General features: G+C 49.9%; 1 protein-coding gene across 1 annotated transcript; it reads right to left on the bottom strand.

The window, feature by feature from the left end:
- Nucleotides 1-5,791: 5,791 nt before the first annotated feature.
- Nucleotides 5,792-6,730, bottom strand: LOC137149933 (olfactory receptor 52P1-like). The gene has a single exon (XM_067543584.1). The coding sequence runs from the start codon at nucleotides 6,728-6,730 to the stop codon at nucleotides 5,792-5,794; it is 939 nt and encodes a 312-aa protein (XP_067399685.1).
- Nucleotides 6,731-12,796: the final 6,066 nt, after the last annotated feature.

Below are 12,796 nucleotides of genomic sequence, written 5' to 3'. Positions count from 1 at the left end.
CGCTCTGGCTTTGACTATTTGTAACTGACCCAGCTTCCATTGTGGTTCTTAATCACTGATTTTAATGACAGCAAAATTTGTCCTATTAGTGTCAGGGACAAATTATTCACCCCGTTTCTCCTTGGGTGTTGCACAGAGGAAAGATAACAAGGACTGACCTTGTCTAGTGGGGAACCTTGACAAATTCTGTGGTGCACACTTTATCTCACACTTCCAGATACACACGAGATTGTCTGTCTCCACTCAGCTGGAATTCAGTCCGTGAGCCTGCCCAGGCGGCAGCATGAAGGTGGTCGACTGAAAAGGTAACAATGGGCGCTGAAGGCTGGCACCATCCTGTGTTAATGTGAGTGTGCAGATGATGTGATTACAAACCACCCTTGTCCATCAGCCAGGGGACCTCCGTTCCTTTCCTTGTTCTGCCATTGAACAGTGTGTGATGTTGAGGGAGTCACAGCACTCTTCTGTGCCTCAGTTTCCCCCATGTCAAATGGGGATAATGATGCTGACCTTCCTAGCCCAGTGCCCAAAATCCAGCCTTCCCACCACCCTTCACGACTGAGAGCACTGTGTGTGCACGCTTCTCCTGCACCTTGGCTGGGTACAGAACGCGCTTAGCCCTGCCGGGGCTTGTCTCACCGAATCGTCCAGCTTTAGCACCCCCGCTTGCACCGAGCTAGCGCGGGTCTGTCTCCTCCATCTGGAGTCGCACCACTTAGCTCCAGTGGAGACATGCCCCAGACCTGCACCCTTGTGACTGGCTGGCTAACGGGGTTAGGTTCCCCGGCACCCTGTACAGCACCTGGGGAGCACCGGGCCCCTGAGAACGGCGCCACGCTGAGCGGGGAGCCACTGAAGCCAGCCGCTAGGAAATGCCGGGGAGTGTGGCCTAATCCCTGCTCCCAAGAGAGCCAGGTGCCTAAATCCAGGCCAGACGGACACACCTCAGCCTGCCTGGGATCGACAGCCATGGACCCGCCCTGCGGTTGGGAGCCAAAACCTTCCCCCCACAAGGGGGTGTCGATGCCCCATGGTGCCATGCATAGAGCTCTCTGCCAGGATGTGAAAGACCCAGGTTCACGTCCGCTCACCCCACCCCGAGAGGAGCAGCGCCTTGATCCAGGCTCTCCCACCTGATCCGGCTTCTCTCCTCAGATCTGGCCGCTTTGAGGCTTGATTCTTTTCCAAGGCTGCCACACCCAGCCTGAGCTGCCCTGGCCCCGGGCGCTGAGCTGCGCTGTAGCTGGTAACTACTAATAGGGTTGATTTGCAGCTCGGAAGAGCAGGGAACGGCTCTTCCTGCTGCAGTGTTTTCTTGGTCCACTGGACGGTTCTCGCGGCCACTCCAGTTGCTTGTGGGTAATGCAGGCCGCTGGTCATGTGCTCAAAATCCTGTTTTGTTTGCATCACAACTTCAGCTGCAGGGAATTGTGGACCTCTGTGCTCCAGTCGTGGTGGTGGTGAATTTCTTGGTACCACTGCAGCATGTATCTTTCAGGTGTATTATTCCAGTGTATAGCCAGAAAAACCATGTACTACAACTAGCTAAGGAGAGCCTCTGAATTTGCCTCAGTTTGCTGCTATCCTCTTTCAAGGTCCATCTAGCAGAGGTGTTGTGACTGGCAGCTGTTTGCGTTGTGCTGCTCTGTTAATTCTGCAGAGTTCGCATGTGTGACAGACTGGGACGATTCTGACATATTTTGTATGACTATGACCTGTGCCTCCATTTCCCTGACATGCTGCAATGTTAACTAGGTGGCAGGAAAAGGTTGTTTATTCTCTGCAGCCATCCAGAGATGCGGGTTCGATGAATGCCTGGCTGTCTGAGGCCTGGGCTGCGTGTCCATGCAGAGCCCAAGAAGACAATGGCCGCTCCCATTGCCCAGACATTTGGCACCTAGCAGCTAATAACGGTGGGTGGCCCACCCCTCGGTAGGAAGCCGGCTGTGTTTGACCCTCTGTAGAGCAGAGGGCTGAGGAGGGACCAGGTGCGGCGCTGCTAAGTGGGGGCTTCTGGAAGCAGCAGACTCTCCTGAACTGGGACAAAAGAGGGATCAGAGGACTCTGGGCTGACCCAGGCTGTAAGTTTCTGGTCTCTAGGCTAACCAAGGGCTGCCTGAGTGTCCCAGCAGATGCTGAAGGTGGGGGTGCATTGCTCCCTTTGGGGGTGCACGTCTCAGGTGTCCGGCTCAAGTGGACTCACTGAGAGGGCTGACTGTGTGTAGCCGGAGGGCTGACGGCTCCGAGGTTCGGTCCCAGGAGGGGGTGAAGGGAAGGGGCTGGTCCCAGTGACAGAGTGAGCCCCTACGGGGTCTGGCACACTGAAAGGGTCTCCTGGAGGCTGTTCCCGAGCTGTTCAAGAGGACCCGGCCTGTGGATCCAGGACAGCGTGACTTTTTTTATTGATGTCCTCGCTGAGTCCAGACCACCACATTGACTGACTGGTCCATTCATGGGATTCAGTTAATCCACGATGGCCTTCATGAATGAGGTCTAGAATTTCTCCTCTGTCATTCCAAACGCTTTGAATGTGCTCCCTTTATTCAGTGCTCCACTGGACTCACTCAAGTGTCCACGGACAGAAAACGGGGTCTTCGATCTTTGGGCCATCCTGCCTGGGGGTAACTAAACAGTGACTGACGTTGGTTCTCTCTCTAGCAGGTATCGACTCCTACCTGACAGTGGTCTGTAAGTTTCCACTACATCCACGTACGCCTTTAAAACAGCCTCTGGAACACAGGGCTTGGAATGCCGTGCTGGACTCCGTGACACGTGTCTGCTATTACCAGAAACATACCCAGCAATTGGCTAGGCAGCAGTTCTGCAGAAAAGGACCTTGGGTTACAGTGGACCAGAAGCTGGATATGAGTCAGCAGTGTGCCCTGGTTGCCAAGAAGGCTAACGGCATATTGGGCTGCATGCGTAGGAGCATTGCCAGCAGATCGAGGGATGTGATTATTCCCCAGTATGCACAGAATGAATGTGGGAAAAGGTTCAGTCAGGGCTCACTCCTTATCCATCGTCAAATTGTATAGCCCATTGCCTGACCATGCTTGCCTTTGTTATGGAATATGTTCAAGAGGCCCAATAAACAATGACAGCCAGGTTTCCTGCTCTCACCCAGTGCTTTCCAACCTTTCTGACTGGAAGCCCCACCAGTCAAAACCAGGTAAAACGGTGGCATGGTCCTGCTATTGTGGGAAACTTTCCTGGCTCACACACTACCCCGGGGGAGATGGGTAGTGAAAGGATCTGAGTCCTTCCTCCCATTCCCTCTTTCCAGACGCCAGCCTGACCTCGAGGGCTCCCCTCCCACTCTCCTGTGTGGTGGGGTCCCCGTAAGACTGATGAGGCTGGGCCCAGGATCCCTGTGGGACTTCACCCCAAACCTTGTCATGGTCACTTATGACAGGGGCTTGGGCGGCTCTCTACTCACTAGGCAGGTCCCTGACCTGCTGATCACTACATTAAGTTCAAATGTGATACAACTTGTTAAACAGCAGCTGTAAGACAAATGAGGAAAAAAGGGGAAGCTTAAAGGAAAGAAGGAGCCCTGCCCTGTGGGCGTGGGGCCCCCAACCGACAGTCTCTGGGACGTAAGAAAACTTCACAGTCTGTCCCTTACATGACCCAGGCCTCCCTCCCGGGCCCTGGCTGTGCTGCGCTGATGCCACGAATAAGACGCCTGCTCTAGCAGTGGCCACACGCCCTCAGGCTCCAGCCGGGTCACTGTACGTGTGAGAAAGAAGTTCAGCCTTGTAGTTGCTTCCTTTGTCTTTGTCTTTGGCTGTCTGAAAGTGCAGCGTCAGTTCATCAAACTGAGCAAGAACCCTGCTCGCACAGGGACCGATGGAAAGCCACCTGGAGTCAGGAAGCTGCAGTATGGTCAGTGGTTTCTGCTCCCCAGCATCAGCCCCCATCCGCGTCACCTCTCCCTCCCTGCCCTCAAGTCCAACCTACAAGGCCGTCTTGTCTGGCAACATCCCCCTGCGCTGGGCCCTGTCCTCAGGGCCCCGCTTTCCTTTCCCCAGCGACCCAGCAAACTCGGCTTCCATGGTATTTGTGGCACGGCCGGCAGCTGCTATCCCAGCTCTGTTCCCTCAGCTCCCTGCTGTAAATCAGCCCTGGCTCCCCGTTGGCACAGCTGGTCTGGGTTGCTCCAGCTGCCCGGCTCTGGCTCAGCGCTGCTGCTCTGCCTCCTGCACAGCTCTGCCTTCTGGGCTGCTTCTCTGGCCCCTCCGGATCTGTCTGCTCCAGCTCTGCCCCCAGCTCCACTCGGGAGCTCCACTCCTTAGCTCTGCCCTACACACGGTTGCCAGATTTCTACTGCATCCACGGCTCAGAGTCCCTTAAACAATAGCTCCAGAGTAGCCCAAGCTAGGTATGGAAACGAAGTTTTTGTTATGAACACATTGGTCTCTACATCAAATAACAAAGGAAAGCTTTCATTACACACGCAGCTTTTTTTATTTAATCCAAGCTGTGCTACAAGCCCCGGCAGCAGTTGCTCCACATTAGCCACAAAGCTCTGAGCAGACAATCAAAATCAAAATCAGAACCTCAGTCCTGGGACTTGTGTCCTGCCAGGGAGTTGGCAGATGTTTCACACTAAAAACGGCAAATGATGGCAGCCTGGCCATTCCAGAGCACCCCTTGTGGATTCTACTGAATTCAGGATCTGCCCCTCCAGCCTGACTGCTTTAAAGTCCCACTCCTTCCCGGGCAGCAATGTCCTTCAGATAGTGTCCTCCACCAGCATGGGAGACAACAAGCAGTCCTGGGAATAAGAAATGTTGGGGAAGAAACCCCATTAGTGTTTCTTTAAGGGCCTGGGGCCAGGAGCCTTGCAAGGAGTAAATCAGCTGCTGGAAGCCAGGGTGAGACCATGATGTGCTGTCTGGGAAACACTAAATCCCTCTGATGACAGAGGGCACGTGGGAAACTCTTCACAGACAACAGCTCACTTGCATGAGAAAAGGGAATGCGACTAGTATAGAACTGGAAAGCCTGAGGTTGCGTCTTCGTTTATTTTCTGTGTAACTCGTCTGTGTTTGCTTTTCATCGTTATTTCATCAGGTCCTTTTCTGCAGAACTGCTGCCTAGCTAGTCAGGCCCAAATCTGTAGCAGTGCATGGGATTCTTCCATCTTTCATCTTTGCACCTGTGATTTTTCTGTGAAATAGACATTATGTTTATTTTGTCCCCAGTCTGTGTGCAATGTGTATACCAAAATGAAGTGATAATGGAGGGCAGATTTCATGGTATTGTGGGGAAGAAAGCAGACGGAAAACTCCAAGGGTCTGGTAGATAAGAATTCAGATAGACTGACTGGGGGAGACTCGGGATTGGAAGGGATTGTTGGGCTCCGGTGGATGGCAGAGTTGACGACTTTGTGATGGCAGAGGGGCAAAATAGTCAAAGATGGAGGAGAGTAAGGAATAGTGAGAGTCAACAACCATACTGATGGAAAATAGGTCTGAGAGCATGTGAGAAATGGTCACCGCTGGTGATCTGGACATCACAGAAAGGCCGAGTGACAGGCTGTGTGGGCCTGCGGGATGACAGGTGATTCTGAAAGAAATCAGGAGATGGTTGGAGTGATGGAAGTTAGCAATGGAAAGGGCAGTGCTTGGTGGTGCAGTAATAAGACATTAGGTGTGAGGGACTTCTGAAACTGGGAAATTCCTCAAGGCAGAGCTCAACCAAATTGGGACAAAGCTCTCTTGATTAACGAGAAGACATCTTTTCCCCCTACTGTCACACAGGCTTAAAGTCTCTCGGCCCCAGGCGATCACATTCTGCAGAGGTATTTTCCCACTTTGTCACGAAGCTCTTTCGTTTTGACCCCATAAATGATAGGATTGAGCATGGGAGGCACAAGGACAAAGAGGTTGGCTAAGAGGATGTGAACATGGGCAGCGATGCCCTGACCAAACATGTGTGTCAGGGCAGTAAAGAGGAACGTAGTAGAAGATATCAGCATCACACAGATGTGGGCTGTGCAGGTGTTGAGGGCTTTCCAGAGGGATTTCTTGGAGTTGATCCTGAGGACAGCACTGATGATCAGTCCGTAAGACAGGCAAATGAGTGTCAGGTCTAACCCGATGTCCAAAAGTGTTATCACCAGGCCGTACATTCGATTGACTCTGGTGTCCCCACACGAAATCTTCACCACAGCGAGGTACTCGCAGTACGTGTGGAGGATAACGCGGTTGGTGCAGAATGGCAGCCTCCTCAGTAGCAGGGGTAATGGCAGAATCAAGAGAACAGCTCGTATCAAAACCACTAGCCCTATTTTAGCAATTTGTGCGTTGGTGAGGATGGTGGCGTATCTCAGAGGGTCACATATGGCGATGTAGCGATCAAAGGCCATTGTCACGAGGACGGCTGACTGTGTAGTTGTAAACACGTAAAGGAAGAACATCTGGGTGAGGCAGCCATCTACAGTAATGCCTTTGAAACCGAACCAAAATATGCACAGTGCCTTCGGTACAACGCAGGTGGACATGCCGATGTCTGTGAGCGCCAACATGCAGAGCAGCAGGAACATGGGCATGTGAAGGGTCTGTTCTTTGCTCACAACAAAGAGAACCATGAAATTTCCCAACAGGTTGACGATGTAGAACATAGAGAAAGGGATGGAAATCCAGATGTGGGCAGCTTCCAGCCCGGGAATGCCATTTAGGATGAATGTTGAGGGGCCAGAGGCTGTGAGGTTGATAGCTGCCATGAGGTGGTTGAGTCGCCGATCAGGATCTGAAATGCTCCGGGTGCCTGTGAAGGAAGAGAATCCCAGGGAGGGAGTTACACATGTGATAACAAATAACATGATAAATATTTTATAGTTAGTAACAATCTAGAAAGGGGGATGAGCAGTGAGGTGGCAACATTACTCCCCTCTATTCGGCACTGCTGAGGTGAAATTTGTAGTATTGTGTCCATCTTGGGTCCCCACTACAGGAAGGATGTGGAGAAGTTGGAGAGAGTCCAGGGGAGGGCAACAAAAATGATTAGGGGCCTGGAGCACAGGACTTATGAGGAGATGCTGAGGGAGGTTGGGTTGTTTAGACTGCAGAAGAGAAGGGTGAGAGTGGATTTGATAGCAGCCTTCAACTACCTGAAAGGGGGTTCCAGGGAGGATGGCGCAAGGCTGTTCTCAATGGTAGTAGATGACAGAACGAGGAGCAATGGTCTCACCTTGCAGTGGGAGAGGTCTAGGTTGGACATTAGGAGTAACTTTTTCACTAGGAGGGTGGTGAAGTACTGGAATGAGTTACCTTGGCAGATGATAGAATCTCCATCTCTTGAGGTTTTTAAAGTGCAGCATGCCAGACTCCAGGCTGGGTTGATTTTATTGGGGTTGGTCCTGCTTTGAGTGGGGGCTTGGACAAGATGATCTCCCAAGGTCCCTTCCAAACCTAATATTCTATGATTCTATAATTTCCTCATGGCACCTAATAACCTAGGCCTTAGTCCAGTCCAGAGAAGTTCTCAGAGGGAGCTCACCAAGCCTGGTGAATGAGGAGCATGATGGGAGATGATGTTCGATGTCAATAAGTGAAACATAGACTCCTATGAGAGGGAAAAATTTGAACTCACACACCTAACAAGGTTCCAATTAACTCTCTGAACTCATGGCATGGACCTCGTGTAATGGTTTACAGCTCTTTGAAACCCTGCTCAAAGTACAAGCATAGACTAAATCTAAGCAAAACGTTGGGACACAGGAGGGGTGGAATGGGGAAAAATACTGAAAATACAATGCCATGAGATCTATCAGTCAACCCTTCATCCTCCTCTGGACTTCTCTGTACAGTACTGAGCACCCTTCTCAAAGAGGATATTGCAGAACTAGAGGGGTTCAGGGAAGGGCAACGAGAAAGATCAAGGGCCTGGGGAAACTCTCCTAGGAACAGAGATTGAAAAGCCTGGGATTGTTACCTTAGAAAAGAGAGGAATAAGTGGGGATTTGAGAAGAGTCTATTAAACAGAGACAGAGAGTATATGAAGAATGTGTTCTCCCTGACTCATAACACAAGGTCAATAGGATATTCAATTAAATCGAAACATGGCAAATTCAAAACTGATTACAACATAAATGCTTTCTTTACTCAGTGCATTATTAGACAGGGAAACTCATTGCCACAAGATGAAGTTGAGGGCAGGAGCTAAGGAAGAATCAGAAAGGTTTCTTGGACATTTACATGGATAGTAAGAATCTTCCTTTACAATAGATACAGCTAAATAAACATTTTGGAAAGCCTTACGCCTGCGTGTTTCAAGGCACAAGCCAATCTCTGGCTTTTGGGCGTTAAGGTGACACCCTCATGATGGTCAGGTTATCCCCCCCAATACTTTCTTCAGCAGCCCCTGGGATCAGATGGGTGACATTGGACTAGATGAACCATAGATTTGATCTGCAATGCAATTCCTCTTTTGGAAATGAGCCCAGTTTTTCCCATGGAAATACACATTATCATGCCGGGCTGGGACTTTGTGCTTTGTTACTTCCCGTGTTTCTTTTGGTGAGACACTTTCTTAATGGCATCCAGCTTTCTCTGAGACATAACAAATACAGGGGTTTAGTTATTCTGCCTTGTTCACTGACAAGGATAAGCAGAGACACCCGTCAGCAAGCCAGCTGCTTACCCTTCAGATGCTTGAATACTGATAATGCATAATTAACATTCAAGATCCATAAAAAAAAATGGAAACAAAAATGAGTAAAGGTTCTGACACCCAGGCTGTAATTCTCTGGCTCACCAGGGGAAAGAGGCCCTGACACCTGCCCAGAAACATTTGGTGGCAGGAAAACTCTCAGCACTGGCTTGGGACGAACATTCAGAAAGAAAAATTGAATTTCAGCCGTGCTGCGTGCATGTCCGTGTACACCTCCTGTCCTGCCAGACAGTGATCCCATTCACCCAGAACCAACACCAGGGGCCGGACTCACAACATAGTAACATCTCATAAAATAGCTACACAGCCGAGGTTAAATTCTGGGTCTGCCTGCACCAGGTAAAGGGGGGATGGAGGAGGAGCAGCTTCCCCAGCCTGTCCGGGGATGAAGAGAACCCCAGCAGTAGCCCACTATGTGCAGGTTAGGAGGAATGGACAGACCCATGCAGACTAAAGGTAAATAGCATGAGTAATTCTTCCTCAAAACAACCCAACACTTTAGTGCTTTCCTGCCAGTTAGAAACCCACACACAACTTCCTGATGTTGCTTTTCCATGCTGGCAATTGCTGAACGTCCCATGAGACTGTCGTGGGATGGGTCACAGGAGAGGGGATGGGCTGGAGGGAGGAAGGTGTCAGAGACAATCTACTACAGTGTCCATATTACATAACAGGCTGAGACACTCCCTGCCCTGGGAGGCTGCAGGAGGCCTGGTTACACCGCTTTGGGGTGTGAATTAGGCAGGATGTCCATTCCCTATTTCGCCCTGTTTTAGGACTCCGCTATTGTGAGATCTAAATAGGGCACCTTCCATCCCTGACACATTCACTGTGAGTTCCTGGGTCTCCCCCAGTCAGATTTACTACACTGCCTGGCTTCCTCAAAGCCTTTATTTTTAACTGTATTTTTGTTCTTCTTGTCATCTACAGAACCAGAGACACGGGAGAACAGGGAAAGCAGATCCTCTCCCCCCCCCAGAATTGTCACCCTAATTATCTAAGCTGTGATTTTAAGATTTCAGCTACTCTCCTGTCTGTTCTTCTCTGCTCAGGTGAGCTCACCAGTCCTTAGAGGCCGCCGGATGAGTCCAGTTGGAGTCACTGGAGGCTCATTGCCAGTGAAAATCAGGCCCTTGATTTACGTCCCTAAATTTGGATTTAGGGTGATATCCTGGCCCTGATGGAAGTTTTACCATTGACCTGAATGGGACCAAAATTTCACCCTTAGTGTGCAACTTTAGGTTCCCTGCTGTGAAGATCCTGGCTTCAGTTCCTGCAGCAGCGAGAGCTATTCTGTTCGGTACTGAAAGAGTCTGAAGGAGACCCCCAGTTTTCGTGGCTTCCTGAGACCTGGCATGAAAGATGGGGATTTAAAAACAAAGGGGCCCTGATTTTGCTCTCAGTGATGCCAGTGTCAATCTGGACTGGGACACTCAAGGCAGAAGGTGAGAGCAGAATCTGCCCTGTCTGTAAAACCGTGTGTGACCCATTCTTATTCTGAAATCTCGGGCATAACATATATCCACTGCACAGATTCTGGCTACACGTCTTAACCTGGCAGTAAAGTTGCTGAACTGGAGAACTTGAGCAAACCAGAGAAAAAAGCACACAGACTGAAAAAAGGAACATAATGAATCCGATGGAAAGACAAGAAAATGATCTTAAAAACAAATATTTATCTAAACTATTTACAATAAATCTTTATCTGCATTTTTATGAGGTAAATCCCTTGGTATTTCTGACAATACTAAACAAATCTCCATGAATGAGAATTCCTTCCCAGATTGTTCTTGGCTTGAACCCTTCCCTAGACTTTATTCCTGAAACAGGCAACTCCCCGAAATCTCACGCAAGAGAGAAGAAATCTCCTTACTGTGACCTGAGAATCCATGTACGAATCTCACGTCTGACACTCGCAATGCCGGACAGGGACCTTTATGATTAGCCTGTACAGTCCCTGTGGATCCTCAGCTTGTCCAGGACTCTGGGAGAATACCCTGCACTCTGTGATCAGTGGGAATAGCAGAAAATAGACCCAGGAGAATTTCAGCCTAAGAGCCTCCCCTGATAGTGAGAAAACGATTCATTGAGAATAGAGGCTCAGATTGTTAGAGCACTGAGACGTACAGACTTTCTAGAGTTCTCCTGCACTGCTAAAACCCCAGGGAGAAAAGAAGAGCCAAGGTTAGACATGCTCATTTATCTATCAGCATTTCTGTGCTGCTGCTCATTGTCATAGAATCTGAGTATCTACTGCTACTCCCGGCTGATGAGCCTTGAGCTGAATCCCGGATACCGTGATGTGCACGTGGACAGGTTCTTGTGCATCCTTGTTTCAAACGTAGGATTTCCACACACAGTAACAGTCCCTCCCATCTGATAACCTCTCTGACAGAGGGCAGCACAGATTGCCCCAGCTTAGTCATAAGCCCCTCACAGTGCAAAATCCTGCCATGGGGAATTGCAGCTTGCTGAGCCTCTTCAGTGATCAGCAAGTGCCCTGAAGACTGTGGACTGACGGCCTTTGTCTTTTTATCCCACCAAAAGTAGCTGCATGGACTGTCGTTAGGATAGGGAAGACGCAGGCAGATGTTCAGAGGCGAGTCGGGTGTCCACTGTCCATCCACATTCAATGGGACTCTGCTACCCACTGCCTTTGTGCCTTTGACAGCCTCTCCCTGGGGTCTAGTGGATCATGCGCTGGTCTGGAACTCAGGAGACCTGGTCAATTCCTAGCTCAGTCACAGAGCTCCTGTGTCACCTTGGATGTGTCATCTCCTAATCTACTCTGGGCCTCAGTTTCCCCTCTGTAAATTAGGGATAGTGGTGAGGGGTGGTGAGGATAAAAAACCTGTAATTATGGGATGCTCATGTGGGAATCAGCAGTGAGGATGGCCATATGAGGACTCAGAGGTACAGCCATGCTTGTTTATTGCAAACTATTTCATTTATCCTATTTCAGAACTACACCCCACTGTGATCTGGATACTGCACACCCTGCCCCACACACAATGTGTTCCTCCCCCAGTCAGTGCAGGAACAGTCCTGTGCCCCTAATCTCCCCATCCACGATACCCACAACTCCTGCTAATATCCACAATCCAGGCTCATGGGAACATTATTTAATCTACAGCTTTAAAGTCTCCCTCTATCGTTTTCAGTGGCTTCTCAGCATTTGTGCTCCCATTTTCAACTGTCCATAAAATACAGCTGTGAGGAATCACATCTCACCCAGCCCAACGAAAAAACGGTTCCTAGCCCTTCGTAAATGCAGTGTGGGTGGAAATTTTTTTCCCTGACTGGTATCCATTGGGTCAACTCTAGTACTCACTGGAGTCGCGCACTCTTGGCGCTGGTATATGGGACCCTGCCAACATTCCACCAGCTCAGATCCTTCTTGTCACCTAACTCCAACATTGGAGCAGCCAGAGGGGGTGTGTGTCTTGGAATGGACACGAGCAACCCATCTTGAAGAAGAACAGTTACGAAAGTAGAGGAGAGAGCACGTCACCAGGGGCTATAATGGGGGACCAATGAGCCTTGATAGTTCTAGAGTGAGATCCCAGACTAGAATCCGCTGTCACATTTGAGGGTACAGCCTGTCCAGGCCCTTGAGAAAATGGCTGGCAATTGAGTTGGTGAAGACAGATCGGCAGTTGACCCAGGAATGAAATGCTAGAATCACAGCCAGGTGGATGCTCATCGATGACACCGATAGCCACTGCAATTTAAGTGTAGTAAGCAGTCCGGGATGAATGGTGTGAATGACTGCATGGGCGAAAGAACTTTATGCACAGGGTTGATCGAGAACCTTTGCCAGGGACATCGCTCTTCTAGATGGTTTTTGATTCCCTCGAAGGAGCTCTCTAGTGGCTCCAGATCATGGCAATTCTAAGGAGTTCAGCAATGGAACTTCCAAACCCAAAGATCCAGAAGGGTGGAGATCCAGTGTTGATGAGGGTAGGCTGGGATTACTATGATCATGGAATTTTCTTCCTTGCTGACTTTCAGCAGAACTCTGTATATTAGTGGAGTAGGCAGGAACATGCAGAAAGGAAATAGGGAGAAGGAATACATCTGCAATCAAGCCCAGGCTAAAGGTTCAGGAAGGAGCAGA

The sequence above is a fragment of the Emydura macquarii genome, unplaced genomic scaffold, assembly GCF_026122565.2.
Source record: "Emydura macquarii macquarii isolate MOO-44397 ecotype Brisbane River unplaced genomic scaffold, CSIRO-AGI_Emac_v2 contig_916, whole genome shotgun sequence".
NCBI lineage: Eukaryota > Metazoa > Chordata > Testudines > Chelidae > Emydura > Emydura macquarii.
This window is presented reverse-complemented; position numbering and strand designations above follow the sequence as displayed.

Coding starts and splice junctions, on each gene's coding strand:
- LOC137149933 (XM_067543584.1), bottom strand. CDS start 6,730: ATGGCAGCTATCAACCTCACAGCCTCTGGCCCCTCAACATTCATCCTA.